The 27,322-nt window shown below is 40.5% G+C and overlaps 2 protein-coding genes across 8 annotated transcripts in view; both read right to left on the reverse strand.

The window, feature by feature from the left end:
- The window catches only part of LOC102915133 (zona pellucida sperm-binding protein 3 receptor-like), a 41,757-nt gene extending 28,017 nt beyond the window's left edge, over positions 1-13,740 (reverse strand). The window contains exons 1-4 of one of the 2 annotated variants that reach the window (XM_076547318.1): positions 13,568-13,740; positions 4,176-4,404; positions 3,107-3,286; positions 202-301 (exon numbers count right to left, since the gene is read on the reverse strand). In XM_076547318.1, the coding sequence (XP_076403433.1) occupies positions 202-301; positions 3,107-3,286; positions 4,176-4,404; positions 13,568-13,636 (578 nt within the window). In that variant the 5' untranslated portion in view covers positions 13,637-13,740. The remainder of the gene's footprint in view (positions 1-201; positions 302-3,106; positions 3,287-4,175; positions 4,405-13,567) is intronic. The other variant, XM_076547317.1, reaches the window with a different exon arrangement.
- A 7,582-nt stretch (positions 13,741-21,322) lies between these two features.
- The window catches only part of LOC102915448 (C4b-binding protein alpha chain), a 48,388-nt gene continuing 42,388 nt past the window's right edge, over positions 21,323-27,322 (reverse strand). For all 6 annotated transcript variants that reach the window (XM_042258070.2, XM_076547320.1, XM_076547321.1 and 3 more), the window contains 2 exons: positions 23,213-23,388; positions 21,323-21,747 (listed from right to left, as the gene is read on the reverse strand). In XM_042258070.2, coding sequence (XP_042114004.2) covers positions 21,580-21,747; positions 23,213-23,388 — 344 coding nt within the window. In that variant the 3' untranslated portion in view covers positions 21,323-21,579. The remainder of the gene's footprint in view (positions 21,748-23,212; positions 23,389-27,322) is intronic.

Genomic DNA, 27,322 nt, shown 5'->3' on the forward strand with positions numbered 1-27,322 from the left:
CTGAAAAGACAGTCATAAATGAGCTAACATCATTTCTTGTCAGAAGACAGAGAAGAATGGGTAAATGGGACTGAGTAGAAGCAAGAACTTTCTAGTTATATACACTTACAGAGTTTTATTGTGAAAACATAAATGTGTTAACCCCTTATAAAATTAATTCAAAGAAAAGTATTGCTTCCAACTTGCCTTATTCTCACTTACCCCTTCGCACAGCTGAACTCTATGGTTGAACCTAAGAAAAGGTCAGTCGTAATATCTATTTTCCCATTGACCAACTCGCCGGGGTTTCTGCATCGTTTCTCTGCAGGAAAATTAAGCTGATGATTAGTGGTGAAATACTCGCAAGATATAAAATTAAGGGGAGTGCTTAGTTTTGGACATCAGTGTTGGATTTTATCACAGAACTGGAAATAGGATGACTAAATGGCTCAGCTATACCACTCGTAGGCAAACACCCAAAGCATCTTCTATCTTACTGCAGAGATACTTGCACAAACACATTCACTGTCACTCTATTCACAGTAGCAAGGAATTGGAATCAACCCTGATGTTCACCAACTACTGACAGGATGATGAAAGTGTAGTACATATACACCAAGAATATTACTCGGCCGTAGAGCAAAAAGGAAGTCATGAAATTTGCATTTAAATGTATAGAACTGGGAAAAAATTATACTGAGTCAAGTTGCCCAGGCCTCCCCAAAATAAACAATGCATGTCTTCTCTCAAATGTGTGTGCTAGCTTCAAATGTTCGATCACACGTGTTTAATCTAAGTACACGTGGAAGCAGGGAAACTAGAAACAGGCCACTGGGGGATGCATTTAGGGAGGATGAATGTAGAACTTAGGTGATGAAAGCAATGGGTAGTAATAGGAACAGAAAGGCTCAAGTAGCTAGTGAGTGACGGGAATAGGGAAGTAAGGGAGGAAGGTTCACCAAAGTGAAGTGTGCATGGAGACGTTATACGGGAAACTATGATCTTGCAACTCAAGTAAAAATATAATAAAAGGAAACAGTCTAACACGTGTGATAGGAATGAACAGGTATGCTGGGAGCTGAAGGTTTCGGTGGGGATGGTAACAAGTGGGTGAGGGAAGGGAAGGATAAGGAGTGGGTTAACCACAACTGAGGGTGTATGGAGAAGCTTTCCAAAACCCCACTAGTTTGTAGGCGAACGTAATTTTAAAAGGAGCTTAAACAGAATTAGCTCAAGTGGGTGAACAATGCTGCTCCCAGAACACATGGGTTATTAAGTGAACATCTCAAGGCCTTATTGCTGAAGACACCACACACATTGGCTACAGGATATAAAAGAAATCAATCTGAATAATAAAAAAAAAAGAAGAAGCGGGGAAACGTCCCCCCTTCTGACTAGCTTGGCTAGCTTTCATGGTGCCAGAATGTGCTACACAGGCTACTGGAAGAGAAAAGACATGGGTGGTCTTACCCGGCACTGGACCCTGCATGCTGCAGGACTGGCCTTACAGTAGGGAAGCTTAACCCACTGGTATGATACTAACATGACTGTTATGGGGCAACCTGAATAAAGTGGATCTGAGGCCTGCTCCCCAGAAAAGAATTCATTCCTGGTACTGTAAACTTGGTCAAAGGTCCATAGATTGGGGGTTGGGGGGCGCGGAAACGGGTCATAGGCCCTAGGGTAGAACTTTCTATTGTTCTTTGGCTAAATGGCCATGCTGTTAAACTGCTTTCTAAACATCTATGTTTATCCCCATAAACCTGGGCTACTCTCCACCTTGAACGTAGACGCTTCTTATTGGAGAGGGTAGTGGTTTATACAGAGATTCATAACTGTTTAAAGTGCTGAGGATATGTGAATGCGGGTGCTCAGTGATAGGTGGGTCATTTATATCAACCCACAGCTTCACCCCTTAAGGCTCAGAGGACATTAGGAAAGAGAGGGTAAAAAGAATGAAAGAGCTGGTGGACAGGGAAGAGGGCTGTGAAAGTCTGTCTTCCGGACACGACAGCTGCAGCACACGTGGACTCACAGCGGCTGTGGCTACCTGCACAAGATTAAAGCCAGTTTAAAAAAAAAATTCCAGGGTGGAGTTGGGGAGGGACTCTCTGTACTCCACCCTGGCGGAAGCAGCTGATGGCTACTGAGAAAAGGAGAATCATTTTACTTTGGGTGGTGACCATTGGGAAGTTCTCCGGCACCCGTCATGACTCAGGTGTGCACACGTGCAGGTAATTGGACTCCCTGGGTTATAGAAAAGAAAAGACGACGTGAGGCTGAGAGAAAGAGAGCGCATGAGCTCTGAGAGGGGAAAGGGAGCTCTGGGGAGGGGCTGGAGTGGATGTGACCAAGATACCATGTATCCATGTACAAAATTTAAAGAATAAAATAAACACAAAAGGCCACTTCATTAGTTTCAACTCCTGCTTCCAGATAGCCCTGATGATATATTCCAATGCTGGTTTCTTTTCCTGACTCATTGAATTGTTATTTTGGGGGAAAATAAAAATAAATACATTGCCAATTTTTATAAAACACTTTAAAAAGAGAAAAAATGCTATATCCAGTTTCATTTGATTAAGTAAACCAATAATGTAATATAGAATATAACACATGGGTGGGTTTTATTTCTAAAGACATATTTTAAATGTTTAGCCTTGTTCACAGACAGAAGAAAATAGAAAATAGGTTTTGAAATGCTCAGTGTTTTAAAAATAGGATATGGTACACTCCCAACTTCCTTCTTTCAAATAGCATAGTTAATGTTAATCTTTAAAAATATTTATTTCAGTCATTTCAGTCAGTGTGTGTGTGTGTGTGTGTGTGTGTGTGTGTGTGTGCATGTGTGTGCACAGTGCACACAATGAATGTGGAGGCTAAGAGAAGGCATCAGAGTCCCAGGAACTAGAGTTACAGATATTAACTGGACACCAGGCTTGTTACATGGGGGCTGGAATCCAACCCTGATCCTGCCAACGGCTCTGCCCTTCTCCAGCCCCAGGTAATATTAATTTGTAGCACGATGTTGTTCGAAGGATTTCTTTAGGCTCGAGGGGTTTGTTACATTTCTGTGAGCACTTCCTGAGAAGAAAAAGTACAGGTGAGGATATAGGTTGATACTCACTGGCACAAAAGATAGTATAGATCCACGAACCATTTTCATCACAAACAAGATGGCTTGTGTTGATTTTCTTGAAGCCGTGATGGCAGGCATATTTCAGAACAGTTCCAGATGAGAAGGTTGTCTCATACAACTGGTTGATTGGAGAAGCAAATGGCAAACTGGGTGGAGGTCCACAATCGCCTGGACACCGGATTACAAAGAACACCACAGGCTGTATCTTCAGAGACAGGACCTCCGTGTTGAGTAGTGATGTTTACAAAGCAAGGACCAGGCTTCTTTCTCATCCTGACTCTCACTACCCCAAATCTCACTGAACACAATAGATGATCACTGACACGTGCTCTCTGATGATAGTAAGGATGGTGATAATGCAGATAGACATTCACCTACTCTTTCCTACTCAGCAACATAGGTCAGCTTCATTATTTTCTCATTGCTTACATCTGCCTACTCAAAATATAGTCATCTGTGTCATGTCAAATAATATTTCTTCCTGCCTTTGTAAAAATATATTTCATTATGGAAGATCAGCTGTCTCAGAGAACAGGGACGGGAAGGAAGCATTTCATTTATGTTCTCTTGGAGCTTTTGAAATGTGTATGAAATGCCTGCTTTAAAAATGCTCTTCTACATCATCACCATTTGGAGACTACATTAAACCCTTCAGAGAAAAACTCAATTCTACTTCCCTAGAAAGAATCATTAAATAAAATACTAAATACCTTTCACATGGCCCAGTGGAACTATTTGTATCTATTCTATATAAATAATCACTTAAACAATAGGAAATTTTCATGGTCAGACTGACAGATAATATGTATTTATTCTTGGTCATAGTTGCTTTGAATTTAGATTATTTGTAGATCTAAACTCATATCAAAATTTCAATACTTATGAAACCTTATCTTTAGTCAGGAGTATAGCAAATTTTCCTAAATCTACCCTACAATGTAAAAAATGGATATCCACTAGCCGTTGCTTAAGGCGGGCACATGATGGACTTGACTCATGGTGTGGTGACTTATGGCTTATCTCTGCCAGCGCACCCCCCCCAGCCCCCATTACTTACCAAGAACAGGAGCCATCAGAACAGTGGCCAAGGTCATTTGGAACAGAGTTGAATGAGAGGTTTTCCACAGCTCAAGGAAGGACCAGGCTGTCATTACCCCTTTTCTGTGGAGGGCGGAGCTCTTGGTGAGTACATGAGAAGACCTTGGAGAGCACATGATCTGATGCCTTTCCAATATGTTTCTACTGTAAGACTCAATAGGCATTGGTCTTATGCTTGTCATCAAGCACTAAAAATAACACAGGAACTATCTTCAAAGGGGTTATAACTGAGTGTATAAGAAAACATATTGAATACAAATATTTACAACACATGGCAGCTTCTATTGGCATAATATACCCCAGGAACTTACTCAGAAGACTGGTTAATTCTATACGGAGAGATAAGTGTGGGTCTTCCGGAAGTGGCTTCCTATGTGGTAAGTATTGCTCTCAAATCCAAAGTAGTAGGTACAGAATACTTTGTATTAAAATGAAAATCAAGTGTGGTCAAAGCAGTAACAAGTGAGAAATAAGAGTCATCTCTAGAAAACTATAGTCATCACTTTGATTAGTTAGAAGGTAAGAATTTTAACAGGAAAGTGTTGGTTAAAGACAGAGACAGATTAGCAGTCGACTGGACTGGGTTTTCAGTGCTAGGATTAGGAGTTTGTCCTCAGTGAATGGACAAACCTCTCTGCTGTTAGGGTGACACAATGACCATGCTTTCCTAAGATCACGACTGCATATGTTTACAAGGTAGTGTCAAAGAGAGAGAAGGTAGAGGGAGGTTTATTTAAAGCACATATGCACTGAGCATCAACACATCCAGTTTAATGAAAGAAGAACTGCCTAATATACACGCATAGATAGGCCCCACACAATGTTAGTGGGCGATTTAATACTATTCTCACTATCAGATATCTATACAATGAACTGTGAAGAAACATTAGAGTTCAATGTCATTGTAGATAACAGGGATTTAATAGGCATCTACAAAATATTCCACTACCAGCCACAGGATGTACATTATTCTCAGCAGCCTACAAAATATTCTCTAACATAGAATATGCTTTACACCAGAAAACAAGGCTTAACACATGCAAGAAAACTGAAATAACTTTTTATATACCATCTTCCCACAGTGAAAACAACAACAAACTAAAGCCCAACAGCATGAGAAATACAGAAAATCAATGAACTCATGGAAATCAACCAATATAATATCAAATGGTCAATGGGTCGTTGAAGAAATCAGGGTGGAAATGACAATTTCCTAGAATCAAATGAAAATGAAAAGACATTGTACCACAATCTGTGGGATACAAACAAAATAGTGACAAGAAGGAAATGTCTACCTAAAATTACCTACATAAAAACCAGAGATTATCAATAAACAACTTGATGATATGCCCACACATATTAGAATAACAGGACACCCCAACCTCAAATCAGTAAACAAAAAATAATGAAGAGAAGGGCAGAAGTTAAGAAAACAGAAATAAAAAGAACAATACAAAGAAAAGAATCCGTGACACAGATGGCCAGTTAGCTAGAGAAAGGGAGGAAAGAGAGCAACGGAGGAACAGAGACACAAAGAGTAAGAGAGGAAGAACCCAAATGAATAAAGAGGAAACATTAGCAATGAAATCCGGAGTTTGTGGTGGTATTGTGTTCCCCAAAATATTGTGTACTCTAATAAATTTATCTGGGGTCAGAGAACAGACAGCCACTAGATACAAAGGCTAGAAAATGGTGGCACTCACACCTTTAATCCTAGCATTCCAGAGATAGAAATCCCTCTGGATCTCTGTGAGTTCAAGGCCACATTGGAAATAGCCAAGCATGGTGACACACGCCTTTAATGCCAGAAAGCAAGCCTTTTAATCCCAGGGAGTGGTGGTAGAAAGTAGAAAGGTATATAAGGCGTGAGGACCAGAAACTAGAGGCATTTGGCTGTTTAAGCATTTGGCTGGTTCAGCATTTGGCTGGTTAAGCATTCAGGCTTTTGAGCAGTAATTCAGCTGAGACCCATTCCGGATGAGGACTCAGAGGCCTCCAGTCTGAGGAGACAAGACCAGCTGAGGATCTGGCAAGGTGAGATAGCTGTGGCATGTTCTGTCTCTCTGACCTTCCAGTATTCACCCCAATAACTGGCCTCGGGTTTGATTTTATTAATAAGAACTTTGAAGATTCATGCTACAGGAGTTTAACTGGACACACTTTGGACACTTTAAAATACTGAAGAAGACACTATAATATGGAAATATCTCACCTCTCATTGGTCAACAGAATTAATATTGTTAAAATGGATGATTAGCAATGAATTGGAAAATCTACAAAATACAGGTACATTTCTAGACACATCGAACCTACTAAGCCAAGAGACTCTAAATCACATGAGTAGACCTTTAACAATCAAGAGTAAAACTGTAATTCAAAAGTCTCCCATTCATAAAGGAGCACAGGTCCGAATGATTTCTACCTTTATCCTTAAAGAAGCACTAGCAGCAGCGCTCCCCAAATTACATCATAAAATAGAAACAGAAAGAAACCACCGGATGCATTTTACAGACCCAGTGTTACACCGACACCACGACCAGATGCGGAGATGTGAGGGCAGAGGGTAGCATGAGAGATCAGTCTCCCTGAAGAATGTGAATGACTAAATTGTCAATAAAAAAAAAAAAAAAAAAAAAAACTTAGAAACTCAATTCAGCAACATCTAACAATGACAACTTACAGTGGTCAACTTGTCTTTATTCCGAGGATACAAGGATGGTTCAACACACACAAATCAATCAAGGAAGGCAGAAGACAGGTTGATTTAAGGACAGACATCACACAACGGACTCAAAGATGCAGGAATGAAAGCCTTTGACAAGTTCAACACATTGTCAGGATAAAAGCCCCAGAGGAACTGAGAACAGAAGGGATGCATCTCAACATAACAAATGCTATATCCAGAAAACATACAGCCACATTTCACCTAGGAGGGAAAAACTGAGACCATTTCCTGGAACCCTGGACAAGAACAGAGCATCCACTTTCTCCACTCGTATTCATTAGAGCACTTGAAGAAATAAGCAAAAATAATATATTGCCAAAGAAATAGATAATAAAGAAATTCAAGCTGGTTGGTGGTGGTGCACGCCTTTAATCCCAGCACTCGGGAGGCAGAGCCAGGCAGATCTCTGTGAGTTTGAGGCCAGCCTGAGCTACCAAGTGAGTCCCTGGAAAGGCACAAAGCTACACAGAGAAACCCTGTCTTGAAAAAAAAAAAAACTTAAAAAAAAAAAGAAATTCAAATACTAAAAGAAGCCATCTTATCCCCATTTGTAGATGATATAAGCCTATAAATAAGAGGCTTAATACTCCACCCAAAAACTCTTAGACCTAAAAAGCACTCCAGAAATGTAATGGGATACAGAATCAACATATAGCATCAGCACTTTCCTGGACGCCAAGAACAAACGTGCCAAGAAAATCAGGAAAACCATCCATTCACAGGAGCTTCAACAGTACTTAGGAATAAACCTAACCAAGGAAGTAAAAGCTCTACAATGAAAACTTTAAAACCCTAGGGAAAAAAAAAGTTGAAGAAAATATTAGAAGACTGAAAGACTTTCCATGCTCATGTATCAGCAGAATAGGAATCTTCATAAAAATTCCAAAGACATTCTTCATAGAACAACAATAATGAGAAAAAAAATCTTAAAATTTATATGGAAGCACAAGAGGCCCCAGATAGTGAATAAGCAATTGAGCAAAAAGAGCAACGAAAGATGCATCATCATATCTGATTTCAAATTATACTAGACGGCCACAGTGACGAAAACAGCCTAGTGCTGGCCCAAAAGCAGACATGCAAACTAAGGGAGCAGAACGGAAGCCCCAGACTCAATACTCCATACATACAGAGTTTCAACAAAGGAACCACAAGTAGACCTTGAAGAAAAGGCAACCTCTTCAATAAACAGACACCCACATGTCGGGAGAACGAAACTGGGTCCCTCTGCCTAATGCTACACAAAAGTCATTTCGAAAGGGATTGAAGATTTTATTTTTAAGATAGGAAACTGACACTGCTGGAGGGAAGGCCCCAAGGTATGGACAGAGGCAAGGACTGCCTCAAAAGGTCTCTAATGTCACAGGAACGGACTGCAAGAACTGACCAATGAGATTGCATGAAATTGAAAACAAACAAAAGCCATTTCTCCACAGTAATGGCCACAGCCAGCAGAACTGGACCAGCGGCAGAACAGGAAGACCCTGGCAACCACACATCTAGTAAATTAGTACCCAGAGTCTATAGAGAACTAAACTAGTCAAATGCCAACCCCCCAACAAGAAATGGGCTGATAACTGTTGAAGCACAAATAATAGATAGATATGTGAAAACTTGTCCACCAGCCTTAGTCACCGAGGAAATACAATTTCAAACTACACGAAGATGCCATCCCGTCCCCGTGGAAAGGCTATCATTAAGAAAACAAATAGCGGGGCTAGAAAGATGGCTCAGCAGTTAAGACACTGGCTTCTGCTCTTCCAGAGGTCCTGAGTTCAATTCCCAGCAACCATGTGGTGGCTCACAACCATCTGTAAACCTGTAATGAGATCTGGTGCCCTCTTCTGGCATGTAGGATGCATGCACACATAATAAATAAATCTTAAAAAAAAAAAAAAAAGGAAAGAAGGAAGGAAGAAAAAGAAAGAAGGAAGGAAGAAAGGAAGGAGAGAGAGAGAGAGAGAGAGAGAGAGGAAGGAAGGAAGGAAGGAAGGAAGGAAGGAAGGAAGGAAGGAAGGAAGGAAGGAAGGAAGGAAGGAAGGAAGGAAGGAAGGAAGAAAGAAAAGCAACCACTGATGATGAGGATATGGAAACCCTTGGACACCTGCTGATGGTAATAAAAATCAACCCAGCCACTATGGACAGAGTATAGAGCTTTCTAAAGAAAGCTAGAACTAGAGTTGCCATATGCCCTGGCTGTGACACTCCTGGGAAAATGCCTGCAAGAGTATATGTTGGCACACTGCTGTGGGATGTTCTGTATAGCAAATGTGTTGCTCTGATTGGTTAGTAAATAAAACACTGATTGGCCAGTCGTCAGGCAGGAGGAAGTATAGGCGGGACAAGGAGGAGAATTCTGTGAAGTGGAAGGTTGAGTCAGAGACACTGCCAGCCACCACCATGACAAGCTGCATGTGAAGATGCCGGTAAGCCACGAGCCACGTGGCAAGGCATAGATTTATAGAAATGGGTTAATTTAAGCTATAAGAACAGTTAGCCATGGCCATACAGTTTGTAAGCAATATAAGTCTCTGTGTTTACTTGGTTGGGTCTGAGTGGCTGTGGGACTGGCGGATGAGAGAGATTTGTCCTGACTGTGGGCCAGGCAGGAAAACTCTAGCTACAGCACACCACAAACCTGCTTGTACATGTTTGTTGTGGCACTATTCGCAATGACCAAGTGATGGGAAGGATAAGAAAATGTATTATATGTATACAGTGGAGTCTTATTAAAAGCCCACACGGTGGAATGAGAGAATTGACTGTCACAAGCCTTCCTCTGGCCTCCATATATGTACACCGCAACACACAATCCCTGCCCCCTCCAATCAATAACTAAATATGCATTCTTTAAAAAACAGGATTTCATCATTCTCACACTAGGGAAACTAAAGTAGGAGAATCTCAGTCTGGCTGCCTGGTTTTCTGCCGAGAGCTTCCGCCTGTTTTAAAGGCAGGCTCACCTGGAAGAAACTGACCTCTCTGAGGAGGCACCGAACGATGGAGGGTGGGAGAGCAGGCTGAAACTAGTGCTCTCAGCACCAGTCACTAAATCCCTGCTCACGGCAGCTGATTTCAGTCCTGGTGGCAGACGGCTGCCAGGCACATTTGCTTAGGGGTGAAGAAGGCATGTCACATCCCTCATTTACCGCAGCCTCAACTGAGGCCACAGCTAGAGAGCTGGGATCACAGAGGCCACTGTGACCTCGGAGAATTTTTCCTTTTATAAAGTTAGAACGTCGGTTGTATATGTCTGTTAGAATTATTGACAGACTTTAATACTGATGTCCTCTGAAAAGGAATTGGCACCATGCTCACAAAATGGAAATCCATTACGTTAGAAAATATTTTGGAAGATAGTCCCAGAATTGAGATTAGAATATGACTCTGCCAACACCAGAACTCTTAGAAATCAAAACATCAGTATAATGATTTAAAATATAATAATGGGTGGTTGCATCGCCAGAACACTTTAATTACATGTGCTCCAGGGCAAAGAAACACCCCGTAGCAGTGGTACCAGGGGCCCTTCGTCTGGTGTCCAGTGGCCTCTGTAAGAGCCAGTTTATATGCAGAGCAGATAGACAGGGCTGTCCTGCAGCCCTTTGCCTCATCTCCTGTCTCCCACCCACTGTCTCCTTAGCATTCATGCATTCCCAGAGCCCTGTCCACATATATAAATTGCTCACAGACCACTGGCTTCAAATGGTAATAATCTTATTCAGTCATATTCCTTCCCACATATGACTACTGTGGAGAGCTTGTCCAATTAAAGTGTACAGCTCTGGGAGGTTGTGTATTTCACTGAACTTCAGGGCATTTCTTATCACGTCTTCCAAAGTCACACTCTCATTAGTAAGCATTTCTTTGCTCTCTTCCCCAAACCTAGCAACCACTAGCCAAATTCTGTGTTTCCAGATCTTCCTGTTTTAGATATTTCATATAATAGATGTGCTACAATGTGTGGCCCACTGCAACTGGATTTTTCTCTACTTAGTATATATTTTTTAATTAACCTCTACCAAAATGACTTTTCATGGCTCAGTAATACCATTGCATTCGGTCACCATCCCATATTCTATCCAACTTCAATCGATGGACATGTGGGTTGTCGATGTAGTAAACTAAAGAGGTTCCTTGATGTCTCATTGTCCCACTGAAAACTGTCGTCACAAATAAAAAGTGCATTTACTGGAGCTAGCTTGCTGTCTCGGTTTAGCTTTCCCTGTTGCTGTGATATGTGATAACATACCCTAACAATAGCAATGTACGTGAGAAAGGGTTAGTTTAGCTCACAGTTTGAGAGCACAGTCTCTCAGGTGGGAAGTGCCAGCTGCAAGAGTTGGGGAAAGCGCCAAGATGTATCCATAATTAGGAGGAAGGGAGCAATGAATCTTTGTGCACTGCTAGCTTGCTCTGTTTTATTTAGCACAGGACCCTAGCCCAAAGAATGGTGCCACCCTTCCTTAGGATGGGTCTTCTCACCTGAATTAACATACTTCACCTCTTATAGGCATGACTAGAGGCTAGTCTAATCAAAATAATCCCTCACAGGCATGACTAGAGGCTAGTCTAATCTAGATAATCCCTCACAGGCACCACCAGTGGCTAGTCAAATTGAGATAACCCCTCCTGGATGTGCTTAGAGGCTTGTTCCCTAGGAGATTCCAGATCCTGTCAAATTGATACAAACCCACCAAGGAACATGCCTTAGCCTAATCTTCATTAAACATATTCAGAACACTAAGACAAAAACCATCTAATTAATACAAAGCCTACCTTGAAATAAAGTGCTGAAAATCTCATGTACACAAACTGGGCATTTTGTAAACATTACAGGATCAGAATCATAAAACACAACACCCCGGAACCCCACTGGTAGCACAGTTCATTATAGACTATCAGTCATTTCCCTCCCACTTCCATGTGTGACTGGGAGCTAAAGGTTCCCATCGCTGCTCAGCATCGCCTGATGCTAGCTCAGGAAAACACCAAACTTCAAAACTCCAAGTCTGGTTTCTGTAGCATTCACTGATAATAACATCTGAGAATGACAGGAAAATCTGTCATGTTAGAGATCATTTATGTTATAAACAATGCTGCCATGAACATTTGTGTACAGTTTTCTGTGTGGATTTTTTTTTTTTTTCATTTTTTTCTAGGGCATCTAACGCTAGGCAAGAGACTCCCGGATCAACAACAATGTTGTCATCGTTCTTAGCAACAGTGAACTGTTCCAAAGTTACTGCACTGTTTTACATTCACACCCCTAACTCAGGAAGATTCTGTTCTTGACATTTTCCCTATAAGCTTTTGTTTACTGTGGTTTTTTTTTTGTTTGTTTGTTTGAGATACAATAGCCTTGTCTGTTGAGGGAATGGTGTCTCACTGTGAGTTTGATCTGAGTTTGATCTAACTTTCCCTAATGAAAAGTGATACTGATGGTATTTTCATGCACTTGTTTGCATCTTGTTTGGAGAAACATGCATTCAAATGACTATTTTTAATTCAACACACCTCCTTTTGTTGATAACCCATGAAAGTTATTTCTTTACCTTTTCTTTACTTATGGAGAAAACCTGTTCCTCTGAGGTACTGGTAGCCCAAACTAGCCTTAAATTCCCTGTCTCCTAGCCTCTACTTCCCAAGTGCTGGCATTACAGCCACCACATCCAGCTTTCTAGTCATCCTTGATAGTATCTCTCTAAACACAAGAGTTATTATTATTATTATTATTATTATTATTATTATTATTATTTAATGTAGCCCAACTTTTCTCTTTCTGTTGTTGCTCATGTTTTTAGGGAAATATGTAAGAAAATCATAGCCTAAACAGGGAGTAAAGATTCACTCTTGTGTATTCTCATAGGAGTTTTATGGTCAGGCTTTTTTTTTTTTTTTTTTTCTAATACAGGTTTTCTCTGCGTAGCCCTGACTGTCTTAGAACTCACTCTATAGACCAGGTAGCCTCGAACCTCCAGAGACCCACTTGCTTCTGCCTCCCAAGTGCTGGGATTAAATGCGTGCACCACTACCTCTATATCTTTCTCCATGAGATATTAGTAAAACAACTATAATAACTTTGTCAGAGTCAAATTATAGAGTCTGCCCGGCTGGTCTAGCTTTTATGTTTAGGTTAAAGGTCTTTTATTTTTTAAAAGCCAGAGCACAATACTAATTCTGGAAAAGTGAGGAACGGGAGGAGACACATGGAAGACTAAACTCTCTCTTGAGAGATGGCATAGAGGGTAACAGGTGTCCTCTTTATCAATCTACTGCTCTTCCCTCTCAAAGGTCTGTGGCCAGATGGCGTCTCTGAAGAGAGAAGGCTGGCTGCGTTGCCGGCTCCAGGCCCTCCTGTGCTGGGGGTAGGCTCTCTCCTCCCAGCGCTTTCCCTTCACTGGGTGACCAATACCATTTGCCATTTCTACTCCCAAATCCAGGGAGTAGACAAACAAACCAACACATTGTGTTTCACAATCAGAAAAACGGTGCCAGACATTCCTAATCTACTATGCGACTTATTTCCTTGTTAGGCATTACGATTTCCCCACTTCTGTACTCCTCGAGGTGGTGAAACTCTACCCTTTCCCCAAGGTTGTCTGAGTGTTTAGTAAATGACTGACCTGCAGGTATCTGAATAAGACGGAGGAAGACTCCAGCGTTGCCTTGGTTTTTTTCCCTCTCACTGACATTCTTGCCCCTCCCTGGAACAGAATTACTGTAACATTCTTTCCTTTCAAGCAAATGTTCTGCTCAAATTCTGAAGTTCCAGTGATGTGGTTAGTGGTTGGCTGGTCAAGTGGGGATGAGTTCAAGTAGTTATTATGTCGGTCATTATTCTTGTAAATAATCAACTGCAGAGAAAACACTCCTTACTCTCAGCTAATCTTCAAATGTGATAAAATATACGAGGGCTTGGTTTTGTCTGGCCTGCCCATGAGAGGTAACTGGGAGGGTGGTTCTCCTGATGTACCCACAAGACAGTCTGCCCACGGTAGACTGGTAGATTGTGTAGGTCGGGACGTAGTGGCTGTGTCTCTCCTGAACGTGTACGAGCTGTTGTACATTATTCCTTAAACAATACCATACAAAAAATTTTTATAGTATTTACATCTTGTATACATTATAAGTAATATCGAATACACAAGAGGATGTATGAGAGTAATCCATAAATACTGTTGGATGAAGAAAAACAAAACATAACAAGAACATAGCTCTTACTTCAAAGGCAATAAGATCATTTATTCTGGAGCCAAATATTAGTGACTATGGCCCATGAGCATAGAGCCAGGTTTCTCAAATTTCATGATTCTGTGTGGCCATGGCTTCATGAAAGTTTTATAGTAACCAAGAAAGAACCAAGAAAGTTAAAAATCAACACCTTTCAAATATCTTGGTAGAAACTCCAGTGGGTTACTGCAAAGCAGGGCACCCTGCTCTGGGGCTCCGATGCTGTCTATGGACATTCTCGTCTCCTGGATTGATGCAATTCTGGGACCTGTTAACGTACCCCAAAAGGTTTCACACAAATCGCAAGGACATTAGGTGAAAGACAAAAGTGGGCAAGGAATAGAAATTAAGGAGGCTAAAGATACTCCCCGCAAAATGTAACCAGGCTCTGGACCTGCAGGACTCCAAACTCTGCAGTTCTCACCAGCCTTCTTAGAATGTTCAATGTCTTTGGGGGAATTTTAGTCACATGATCCATTAGTATCTAATGACTTTGAAACAAATCTCAGCCCACGGTGGCACTGAAGAAAAGCTTTATGTAATGCAGAGTGAAGCCTGACAAACTGGGTATAGATGCTTTTCCTGTCCTGTGGTCTTCAGCTTTTTATTGAAGAATGATAGTACACTCATTCTGCCAGCTCTTGCTGGCAAACTAGTTCTACAGTATTGGAAAATGATAACGATATTTTACCTCACCGCTTGGCATTCACCCATGTATATCCACGAGCACAGACTTTGCCTAGCAATACTCCAGAGTTAAAAACTGGATTATAGTAGTACATAATAACACTTAATAAATCATTCTCTTGTGAAACATACAATTATGTTAAAAAAAAATCTATTTAAGGGGGCTGGAGCCTCAGCTCAGCAGTTAAAACCATTGGCTGCTTTCCCAGAAGACCTGGATTCAATTCCTAGCACCCACATGGTGGCTCACAGCAGCCTGCAGCTCCAGTCCCAAGGGATTCGATGCCTTCTTCCGACCTCCTCAGACACCAGGTGCATAGACATATATGCACACAAAACTTTCATATACATGAAATAATAAAATAAATAAATCCAAAAATTAAATGTTACAAACACTTAAAAACAGGACAATTAAAAATAAAGCAAAAAAAATGTTTTGGGACATTTTATGTTTTAAGGGTGAAGAAACAATAATAAGAAATTATGCTTAGATACCGAGGACTGTTTCTAGCCATTCTTATTCATAATTTTGTTATTATGCCAGTCACTGGTCTTGTCTGCATGTAATTGATGTGCTCAAGATTAACTTGCTTGTTCTCCTAGAAGCTTTCCTTCATTCTTGCCATTTTCTCAGAAAGAAAATCAAGCAACAAAGAACTTTTTAAATATAACTCTTACATAGCACAGCCAAGAGGCAAACCTAGGTTTGAAAATGTACCTATGAAAATAAAATCTATGAAAACAAAAACATGTTACAGTCAGTAAGTTCACCGAGACATGTGGTAGTGTTCATAGTAGTGTAATAACAAAGGAACTAATGGAGGAGGTGGGAATGGGGAGTGGGGTGGGGGGAAAGCTGGGGGGTGGGAGGAGGGAGGAGAGTGGATCTATGGTTGGTATGTAAAATGAATAGAAATTTTCTTAATTAAAAAAAAAAACCTAAGGAACTGAAACAAGCTCTAAATTCCTCCCTTAAAGAAAGAGATAAATCATAGTATGTCTGCATGAGGAAATAATAAAGCACAGCAAGATGAATGAAGCTCTCTATGACATGAACAATCTCACAACCTAGAGAAGTCTCATACAATGCGGAATATGCTGTGTGACCCCATCATAAAAACAACCTCCCTGTTCATACTTTTCCTGGTCCTTCCTCTCTCACAGAACTGACTCTGGCCAACCTTCTAGGATTAACTTCCACCTACTGGTTTCCTATTTTTAAGAAAATCCTCGGGAGTACTATACATTTCTATGAAGAATCACATTTTTTTTTAAAAGATAATGCCTTTGGGTATGACATCAAGGAGATGAAGGAAAAGAAAAGGGCTGGCAGAGACGGCTCAGCTCATAAAAGTGTTTGCTGCCAAGCCCGATGATCTCTGTTCAATCCCTGGGTCCTCTGTGTCAAAAGAAAAGAACAAGTTGTCCTCTGGCCTCCACACATGTGCTGTGGTATGCATGCACCCTCCACGACATACACATTAAAAAAAAAATAATGTTGGCCAGGCAGTGGTGGCACATGCCTTTAGTCCCAGCACTTGGGAGGCAGAGGCAGGCAGATCTCTGTGACCAGTCTGGTCTACAGAATGTGTTCCAGAACAGGCTCTAAAGCTATACAGGGAAATCTTTTTTCAAACCCCCCTCCAAAAAAATTTTTAAAGAGGGCGATAAAATGTTTAATTTTAATATAAATTTTAAGGAATGAGGAAATAAAGATATAAAATAATTACAACTTATAACTAAGATTTTATTCTTTTTTTTTTTTTTTTTTTTTTTTTGGTTTTTCAAGACAGGGTTTCTCTGTGTAGCTTTGCGCCTTTCCTGGAACTCACTTGGTAGCCCAGGCTGGCCTCGAACTCACAGAGATCCGCCTGGCTCTGCCTCCCGAGTGCTGGGATTAAAGGCGTGCGCCACCACCGCCCGGCAAGATTTTATTCTTAAAATATAAAAAAACTTCTGTGGAAATCATTCAAAAATATCAAATAAAGCAATGAACAAATAAGCAGATAGAAAGAGAAGAAATGAAGATGCTCATTTCTAGGAACTGTTGCATGCGTTGGAATCCCTAGACAACAGCTCTGAGATGGAGGTTTCCCTGTGACTTGCTTATCTGAGGTTGCCATGAGGAAGAGTATCTATATGGGAGGACCAGGGCTGAGCAGAAATAAACTGATCTGGAAATCCAACACTCCAGATACTCTAAACGTTGGTTTCTCAACTTGTGGGTCATGACCCCCTTATAGGTCAAATGGTTTGCCCCTTAGGCAAACAGGGGTTGCCTAAGAACATCAGAAAACACAGATATTTACATTGAGATTCATAACAGTAGTAAAATTACAGTTATGAAGTAGCAAAGAAAATAATGTGCTATGGGATGGTCTTTCTGTACTCTGGGAATATGTGTTGCTACCACTGGTTAATAAAGAAGCTGCTATGGCCTGTGTCAAGGCAGAATAAAGCCAGTTGGGGAATCCAAGCACAGAGACAGGGAGAAGAAGGTGGTGTCAGAGGAGACACTGTGTGCCACCACCCAGGACGCAAGATGTAATGAGATACAGGTAAAGCTACAGGACACATGGAAAAATATAGACTAATAGAAATGGGTTGAATTAAGTTGTAAGAGCTAGGTAATGATAAGCCTGGGCCATAAGACAAACAGTTTATAATTCATAAAAGCCTTTGTGTGTTTATTTGGGACTGAACTGCTGTGGGACCAGTCAAAACAGAAACCTTCATCTACAGTAATTTATGGATGTGAGAAACTGTGTTAGAGGGTTGCAGCATCAGGAAGGTTGAGAACCACTGTTTTAAGCTGTCCCTATAAGGTGTCCCCAGTTGATTAAACTGAACACTTGCATCCCTGCATCAACCAATCAGAGGACAAGAAGGCCACCTTAAGTGAGACAAAAACACTTTGTGTTTATTAAAAACATAGATTCCAAGGGTGCACCCTGTGATCAAACGCATCTACTCAGTCTTCAAGGCCTGGATAGTTTGTAAACGTGCCACTTTCTTGTACCACAGTTAAGGAGTCTGCCACGAGGATGCTATCCACTCAATTTGCTTTGTCTTCCAGGATCTTTTATTTCAAACAGGGTGTATGTGGCCGTGCTTGGGCAGCTCTGGTTGCCTCACTCCTTTCATAAAGCATAGATTTTAAGTCCATTTCAATAAGTCAACAGTACATGTAGACTGATGATGTTTTTATTGGAAGGCTAGATTTGTGGATGTTTGCTACTGACATTCCCCATATGTTTTTCCCTGCTTCTTACAAAACAGACCATGATGTTTTAACTTTCAAACTGATTTTTTCTATTTTACTAGAGCAAATACATTTCCATTAAAAACTATATTTCTTTTTACCTACTGAAAAGAACATGTAACCATTGCAGTTCCCATTTTTACTTGCTTGAAGAAACAAAAAAAAAAGAAGAGAAAAAAATGTGTTTTCTGAAAATATGAATATAAATCCAGAGGAAATGTAATAAGAGCTAAAACTTGTCCTGTGGGAGTAAGAAAATGGAAATTTCTAGTGGATCCAGACAGGAAAGATTTCTTTAAACATGGATATAGTTTATTTTAAAATATTTACCTGCTAAGTCAAGAAATGGGTGTGTTTGTATTCTGGTGTATAATTTACTGAATTACTTACAGAAGTGAAAATATAAATACAAAGTTTACATTTAAACTGCAAGGAAAGAAAAAATATTTTAGATATGCCATATTTATTTTAGATCATTTTTGAGTCATTTAAATACAAGACTACACCTTTAAATGGGAGGCTAATTGCAGGAGTGTGAAAACAACCCTGTAGTGAACATGTGTATCCGTGGAGGTTGTGAGGAAAGAAGAAAGCAGGACGCAAAGGCCTCACATGCTCCTTCTCTGCCTTAGAGACTATGGCTGGTGGCACAGGAAGCTTTGAGCACACTGCTAGCAGGAAGGCAGAAGTGTGCTCGGTGTCTATTCTAAGACAGCAGTAAGACGGGGTGGGAGGTGGTTTTTCAGAGAGGGCAATTATAAATTAATTTTGGGAGTGAAAACATATGATTTCCGATTTAATCCCACTTTTCCAACCACTTTATTAAGCTACAAATAACTAGTGAGGATTTATACATATAGTACATTTAATATGTCAATCAGCTTCCCAATATTCTAGAAACTTACTAATAATTTAAGTGTAGTATGTATAGTACACAAGTTAATTATAATCCTAATCTACTCTGGACTATTGAATACATGTAATAAAATGTAACACAAGTAGTAAGTGGCAATAAAATTTTAAAATATTATTATTCAACTAGCACCTAATAAACTAAAAAATACTCATGTTTTAAAAATAATTATCTAATGAATGAAGATATTTTACAGTGACATTTGGTGCCAAGAGGAGGGAGATGTGGTCTCAAATGCTGATGGCAAAATACGGAAAAAGAATTAGCAAAAGCAGGTGTAGGTGAAAAAAAACCTGCCATATAATTATTAATATTTGGCCCCAAAACCCTGGCCCATGTGCACTCCTCTCCCCCAGGACACTGAAAGCAGCTGAAGAGAGGTGCAGGTGGAGGCTGCCAAGGTCAAATCTGCTTGGATTTCCTTTGTTTAAAACTGCACAGCCCTAACAGAGACCTGTGATGTAAGCGTTTTTAATAGGATAGACCTGCAGACCTCCTGATGAGTCGATCATAATACTTTTTCTAGACTTTATTTGCTATTTTGCTATGAAGTATCACCTCTCCACTGCCCTCACTCACATCACATGAGTGAGCAAATGGTTGAATGTTCCTTCCTTCTCTTGAACATTCTACCGGCAGGATTGGTTTAAACCACTTTCCTAATACTCATTTTCATTCTCTGAGTTCATAGTTGTTGTAAGTAATGAAGATGAGATGAACATTGATGCTCCTAAGGCATCTGAACAGTGGAATCAGGAGAAGGAATGCTGTTCTGAGAACGCCAGGAACACCCACAGAGCTAATGATACACCACCACACCGAGAACCAAGTGGGAATCAGATGTGTTCAGATGGGTTGTTGAAGAGTTAATAAGGGTTAACTAAGTAGTTTTTCAGGGGGGTTCAGCAAATGTCTGATTTGTGAGAATGTAACAGGTGGAATCAGTATATACCAGTCTGTAGGGAGAGGTGACCCACTCTCAAAACTGGGTGGGAATTGCGTCAGCAGCAATAGAAGGTAGAACAACCCAGGGACCAGACAGGACCGATGGCAGCTGTGTAGAGAGTGGTTAACTACAATGTGCCAGCTGATAGGTGACTAGACAAGGTGAATAGCACCTGCTCCTACATCCTTGGTCTACCCTGAAGTCCACTACAAACACCTCCTCAAGAGTGGTCCCTTTCCTTGCAGTATGCTTTGCTGCCTCTGGAAGTCAATGCTGCTGGAGTGAGCAAGTGGATGTACACCCCAGGTCCTCACCAGGAGGAGGCTAGCTCAGAGTCACTTTCCTTAGGTCCACAGAGAGCTATCAGCCTGACTGAGCCCTTGGGATCCACAGCAACAACACCCTTTAAAACGGTCCTTCTTGTGCTCTCTTTTCTTGTCCTGTCTTGCCAGCATCCCCTCTTAGTGCTCACCAGAACCACCTTCTAAGTAAATCAGCTGCCACACATGCTTGTATCTGAGGATGAACAAAAATAGTCATCCAAGACAGAATTTCAAGTCACCTCTTAGTATTGGGTAATGGCTTTGATGATGGCAGATGGGAGCTTTCCACATCACATGTGCCTATCTAGCCGTTCGGGCACATCTGTCTCATCTAAGGCCCAGAGAAAACGTGCTATGTACCTTGGCCTCCTGTGGAATGTTTGGGGAAAGCCAACAAAAAGACTAAAGTTACCCACAGAGTCCCATAGGAAGAGACACGAGGCACCGAGACAAGAATGAGAAAGGCTTAGAGGGAGCAGGAGTTGGTGCCTGGAATATGTGGTGCCCCCAGAGAACTCAGATACAAACAATCATGAATAGGGTTTCTCTTCCGGTGTTAGGGAAGTGGCTCCAGCCATGTTCATTCAATATCAAAGAAAACAGTGATCAAATCAGACAAAAGACTTGAGAATGTGAAGATGGCTGAAGTGGTCTTCACAGTCATCAATGCTTTGAACTTCCTTCTCTGGGGCTGGAGTAAGGTTAGAGAGACTACGTGAGTCCCCTTCAAGGAGGGTGGTGGCTGACATGCAGCCTGAATGAAAGAGGGACTTTTCACAGTTCAGAGGAGACTGGCTAGCCTTCAGTGGGTAGCCTGGACCGGGCTGGTTCGGGGGTGGGGGGTGGGGAATGGGGGATGCTGGCAGTTGCTCTGAACTCTAAGGACCTGGCTGACGTGCACACGTAAGACTGTGAGATAGAGGCAGTCCACGGACACAATAGCATGAGTGCACTAAAATGAATTTTGTACCTCATATTTTTAAATAAATGGGTTAGTTTTATATAGTACTAAATGAATACAAGAGCAAAATTGATTTTTAATTGAAAATATGTGCACGTTGTATTCAGAAAAAGCAAATTTACGAGCCACAAGATGATTAATTATTTCATAAACTTAAAACATTATGCTTTAATGAATTAGCCTAACCAGATATTTATTATCATGAACATTAGTGCCAAAGCGACCAAAGGTGCTAAGTGCAGGCGACCTGTTTTGGCACCGAAGTCAGAAAGACAATGCCGTGCTTCTTCCTCCTTCTTGAGAGAGCTTCCAGTCACCACTCCAGGGTAGTTTGTGTTTCCTTGCGTATCTGTAGCTCTAATATCTCAATCTCCCGAGAGAGCTTGTAAATCTCCAGTGCCATTTTCACATCATTGGGATTTGGTAGACATTGCATCAACTTCTTGCCTTTGAACACATGCTCACAGTCTTTAGAGGCCACCTGAAAGAGATGGAGGTTTGGGGTAGCAGTGAGTGGCTCCAGATGATCATTAAGAAATAGAGCAGCCAACATCCTTAATCATCAGAGAAATGCAAATCAAAATGACTCTGAGATTCCACCTTACACCTGTCAGAATGGCTACAATCAAAAACACCAATGACAACCAATGTTGGAGAGGATGTGGAGCAAAGGGAACACTCCTCCACTGTTGGTGGGAATGTAAACTTGTACAACCACTGTGGAAATCAGCATGGCAGTTTCTCAGAAAATTAGGAATCGAACTACCTCAAGACCCAGCCATCCCACTCTTGGGCATATACCCAAGGAATGCTGATTCATACCATAAAGATACATGCTCAGCTATGTTCATAACAGCACTATTTGTAATAGCCAGAACCTGGAAACAACCTAGATGCCCATCAATGGAAGAATGGATGAAAAAAATGTGGTACATATACACAATGGAGTACTACTCAGCAGAGAAAAACAATGAAATCATGAAATTTGCAGGCAAATGGATGGAACTAGAAAAAATCATCCTGAGTGAGGTAACCCAAACTCAGAAAGACAGTCATGGTATGTACTCACTCATAAGTGGATTCTAGATATAAAATAAAGAACAATGAGACCACAACCCATAGAACCATAGAGGCTATATATATAGCATGGTGGTCCCTAGGACGACTGTGGCTTATAATAAATTTCGGTTTTACTCAATTATTGAAAAAAAATAGCCAAATGAATGGAAACACATGAACTATGAACCAAAGGCTGAGGGGCCCCCAGCTGGATCAGGCCCTCTGAATAGGTGAGACAGATGATTGGCTTGATCAGTTTGGGAGGCAACTTGGCAGTGTGACCAAGTCCTGTGCTGATTGCATGAGTTGGCTGTTTGAAACCTGGAGCTTATGCAGGGACACTTGGCTCAGTCTGGGAGGAAGGGACTGGACCTGCCTGGACTGAGTCTACCAGGTTGATCGCAGTCCTCGGGGGGGGGGGGGGGGGGAGGATTTGCCCTGGAGGAGGTGGGAATGGGGGGTATGCTGGGGGTAAGGGAAAGGGGTGGGAGGGGGGAGAATAGGGGAACCCGTGGCTGATATGTAGAACTGAATGGTATTGTAAAATAAAATATATAATAATAAAAAAAAGAGAAAATAAAGCATGTGAATAAAAAAAAAGAAAGAAAAAAAAGAAATAGAGCAGCATCACATTACACGGTCTGAAAAAAAATAGGAGGCAGTACTCCTAGGTCTATGGAACTTCACTCTTGACAGGATTCAGTAGTTCATGTCCTCAAAGAAAAATAGGAAAATGTGCTGTGCCAACTTGCCAAATGACTTTGAGGAAAACACAGGTTCTCTGAACGACTTAGAAATGATTCACAACAAGTCATAGGTCAGCGCTATTGGCTGGGAAGCCATCTTAGTGTTTGATGGCACAGCACTTCTTGATTTGCACCACTTACCTCCTCACATTCGGGCAGCTCTGGGTACCAGGTTCCATTCTCTGAACAAGTGATACTTTGGGAACCTAGCATGGCAAAGCCAAAGTTACACTGGACGGTGACACTTTCAGATTCAACATATTGATCTTTATTGGCAGACAGCAATCCATTCCTTATCTCTGGTTTCTGGCACAGAGCTATAATGAAAACATGTTTTAGATAATTGTCTGAGGAGAAAAACATAATAGTCTGCAGCAAAGAGAAACAACTGATCTTGTGTGTAGCTTATTCTGCTTTCCATTCATTTTGTTTTTGCAAAATATTGATGAGCATTTTTCTTGAGCATAACAGTCTATGTATACTATACAACTTTGACTTAAGTCTCATGATTCTCCTGCTAAGTGAGTCTATTATTTTCCCATTTTGTGAAGAAGAAAACTCAGATACAAAGAAGGTAAGAACTTTTTCCATGGCTATAATATGTTTAAATAACATGACAGGATATTTGTAACAGTGTATATGACACCAGATTCTCTCTTGACACATTAACTCTTGCTGTAAATAGTTCTGCAAGACTCTAATCATGAAGTTTTGATCTTCTGTGAACAGAGAGGACAATTATGCCAAATAAATCACAAATTACTATGAATATAGTTATACTAATATTACATGAACGTAACCTAAGACCTAATCCTGACTCTTCCTGCTCCCTATAACTAATTGGCACTGTGTTTTCTCAACACACCACATCTACATCATGGTAGGTGGAGCCTTGGCAAAAGTTCTGAGGGCAAAACCTGTCACTCTGTTTGAAATTAGCCCAACAGAGACTGTGCTGATACCAGAACAAGTTCTGTTAAATTTTTTACAGGCCCACAGGTGTGATTATAATATGTTTTGCTTCTATAATATTTCTTAAAACATATATAAGAAACTGAGAACGTGAGCTGCTCAAGAAGGCTCATACTGTGACTGTGAGGAAGAAGCAGAAGGAATTAATATCGTGCATGCGTATTTTTCTATGGTTTTGTATGGAATATCATCCATTTATATTAGTTATTTAAAATAAGCAAAATTGACTCTACCAGAGACCATGCTGACTGCAAGACGTCCTCCAAACTCCCTCACTATCTCAGCATCCTCCCACCCTATCCCCAGTCCAGCATTCTCCTAGCTGCCTTGCCACAGCCTCCAACTGGGGCAAAGACTCCCCTCTCTATCAGATACTGTACAGACTGAAGCAAGAAGTCCAGGTAAGCTGCCAGCTAGCCAAACTCCCCTACTCACCCTCTTGGTGTCTCCCCACTCTATCCCCAATGATAAGCCTTTCTAATCACTGTGTTCCATCCCCCAACTGGGGAAGAGACTCCCTGCTCGACCAGAGACCACAGTTGCTCCAGAAGTCCAGCCTCCACTCCAGCCCCTGCTCAACCACAGGCCACATTTACCAGAAGACAAGAGAAGAAATAGAAACCAAGAAACAAAACATCTATCCAACAAGGACTAACTCAGAAATTGTCACCTAGACCTACAATCACCCCAACCCCAGATGCCTAGATGTCAGAACACAATCAATAACAGCCAAGCAGTATGTCATGACCAGAGCCCAGCTATCCTATTACAGCAAGCTCTAAATATTCCAACACAGCTCAAGCACAGGGAAAAGGACCTGAAAACAAACTTTATGAAGATTATTGAGGTCCTTAAAAAGGAAATTAATAAATCCCTTAAAGAAAGCCAGGGAAAAACAAACAAACAGTTCAAGGAAATGAATAAAACTGTTCAAGACCTGAAAATGGAAATGGAAGCAATAAAGAAAATATAAAATGAGGGAATTCTGGAAATGAAAAATCTAGGTAAGTGAACAGGAACCACGGATGCAAGCATCACCGACAGACTATAAGACATGGAAGAGAGAATCCCAGGCATAGAATATACAGTAGAAGAAATAGATACATCGGTCAAAGAAAATGTTAAATCTAAAAAGTTCCTGACACAAAACATCTGGGAAATCTGGGGCACTATGTAAAGACCAAGCCTAAGAATAATAGGAATACAAGAAGGAGAAGAATCCCAGTTCAAAGGCCCATAAAATATTTTCAACAAAATCATAGAAGAAAAATTTCCTAACTTTAAGAAAGATGCCTATAAAGGTACAAGAAGCTTATGGAACACCAAATAGATTAGACCAGAAAAGGAAATCCCCTTGCTACATAATAAAATACTAGATATTCAGAACAAAGAAAGAATACTAAAAGCTGCAAGAGAAAAAGAGCAAGTAATATATAATGGCAGACCTATTAGAATTACATCTGACTTCTCAATGGAGACTCTAAAAGCCAGAAGGACCTGGACAGATGTCCTACAGACTCTAAGAGAAAACAGATGCAAGCCCAGATTATGATACCCAGCAAAACTTTCAATCATCATAGATGGAGAAAACAAAATATTTCATAATAAAGTCAAATTTCAACAATACCTATCCACAAATCCAGCCCTACAGAGGGTACTAGAAGGAAAACTCCAACCTGAGGAGGATAACTACACACTGGAAGCCATGGGAAATAATCTCACACCAGCAAAACAAAAGAGAGAGAGAGAGAGAGAGAGAGAGAGAGAGAGAGAGAGAGAGAAGAGAGAGAGAGAGAGAGAGAGAGAGAGAGAGAGAGAGAGAGAGAGAAGCACACACACACACACACACACACACTCACTCACTCACTCACTCGTATACCATCATCAACAACAGCAAAAAAAGAAAAAACACCCCAGGAATTAACAGTCATTGGTCATTGATATCTCTTGATATTAATGGGTTAAATTCCCCAATAAAAAGTCACAGACTAACAGAGTAGATGTGAAAACAGGACCCATCCTTCTCCTATATATACAAGAGACACACCTCAATATCAAAGATAGACATTACCTCAGAGTAAATGGTTGGAAAAAAATTTTCAAGCAAATGGGCCTAAGAAACAAGTTGATGTAGCCCTTCTAATATCTAACAAAATAGACTTCAAACCAAAATTAATCAAGAAGGAGAGGGAAGGACTTATCAAAGGAAAAATCCAAGATGGTATTTCAATTCTTAATATCTATGCCCTAAATGCAAGGGAACCCAATTTTGTGAAAGAAACATTACTAAAGCTTAAATCACACACTGACCTCCACACATTGATAGTGAGAGATTTCAATACCCCACTCTCACCAACAGATAGGTCACCCAGACATAAAATAAACAGAAAAACACTGGAGTTAGCAGATGTTATCAACAAAATGGACCTAACAGATATCTACAGAACATTTTACCAAAACACGAAATAATATACCTTCTTCTCAGCACTTCATGAAACTTTCTCCAAAATTGACCACATACTGTGCCACAAAAAAAATCAAAACAGATACAAGAAAATTGAAATAACACCCCTAGATCATATCAGATCACCACATATTAAAGCTGGATTTCAATAACAAGATAAACAACAGAAAGCCTACAAACTCATGGAAACTGAACAACTCTACTCAGTGACTAGTGGTCAAGGCAAAAATTTTAAAAAAAATTAAAGAGTTTCTAGAATTCAATGAAAATGAATACACAACACACCCAATCTTATGGGACACAGTGAAAGCTGTTCCAAAAGGAAAGTTCATAGCTCTAAATACCTGCATAAAGAAATTGGAGATATCTCATACAACACACTGAAAACTCTATAACAAAAAGAAGCAAATGCACCCAAGAGGAGTAGATGGCAGGGAATAATCAAACTGAGGGCTGAAATCAACAAAATAGAAACAAAGAGCAATACAAAGAATCAATGAAACAAACATTTGCTTCTTTGAGAAAATTAATAAGATAGACAAACCCTTATCCAAACTAAAAGATGGAGAGAGAATATCCAAATTAACAAAACCAGAAACAAAAAGGGGGTCATAACAACAGATACCAAGGAAATCCAAAGAATCATTAGGTCATACTTTAAAAACCTATACTCCACAAAATTGATAAATCTAAAAGAAATGGACAATTTTCTCAATAGATACTACTTACCAAAGTTAAATCAAGATCACAGAAACAATTTAAATATGCCTAAGGAAATAAAAGCAGTCATTAAAAGTCTCCCAAAATAAATAAAT

Source organism: Peromyscus maniculatus, chromosome 11 (genome assembly GCF_049852395.1).
Source record: "Peromyscus maniculatus bairdii isolate BWxNUB_F1_BW_parent chromosome 11, HU_Pman_BW_mat_3.1, whole genome shotgun sequence".
Classification (NCBI taxonomy): domain Eukaryota; kingdom Metazoa; phylum Chordata; class Mammalia; order Rodentia; family Cricetidae; genus Peromyscus; species Peromyscus maniculatus.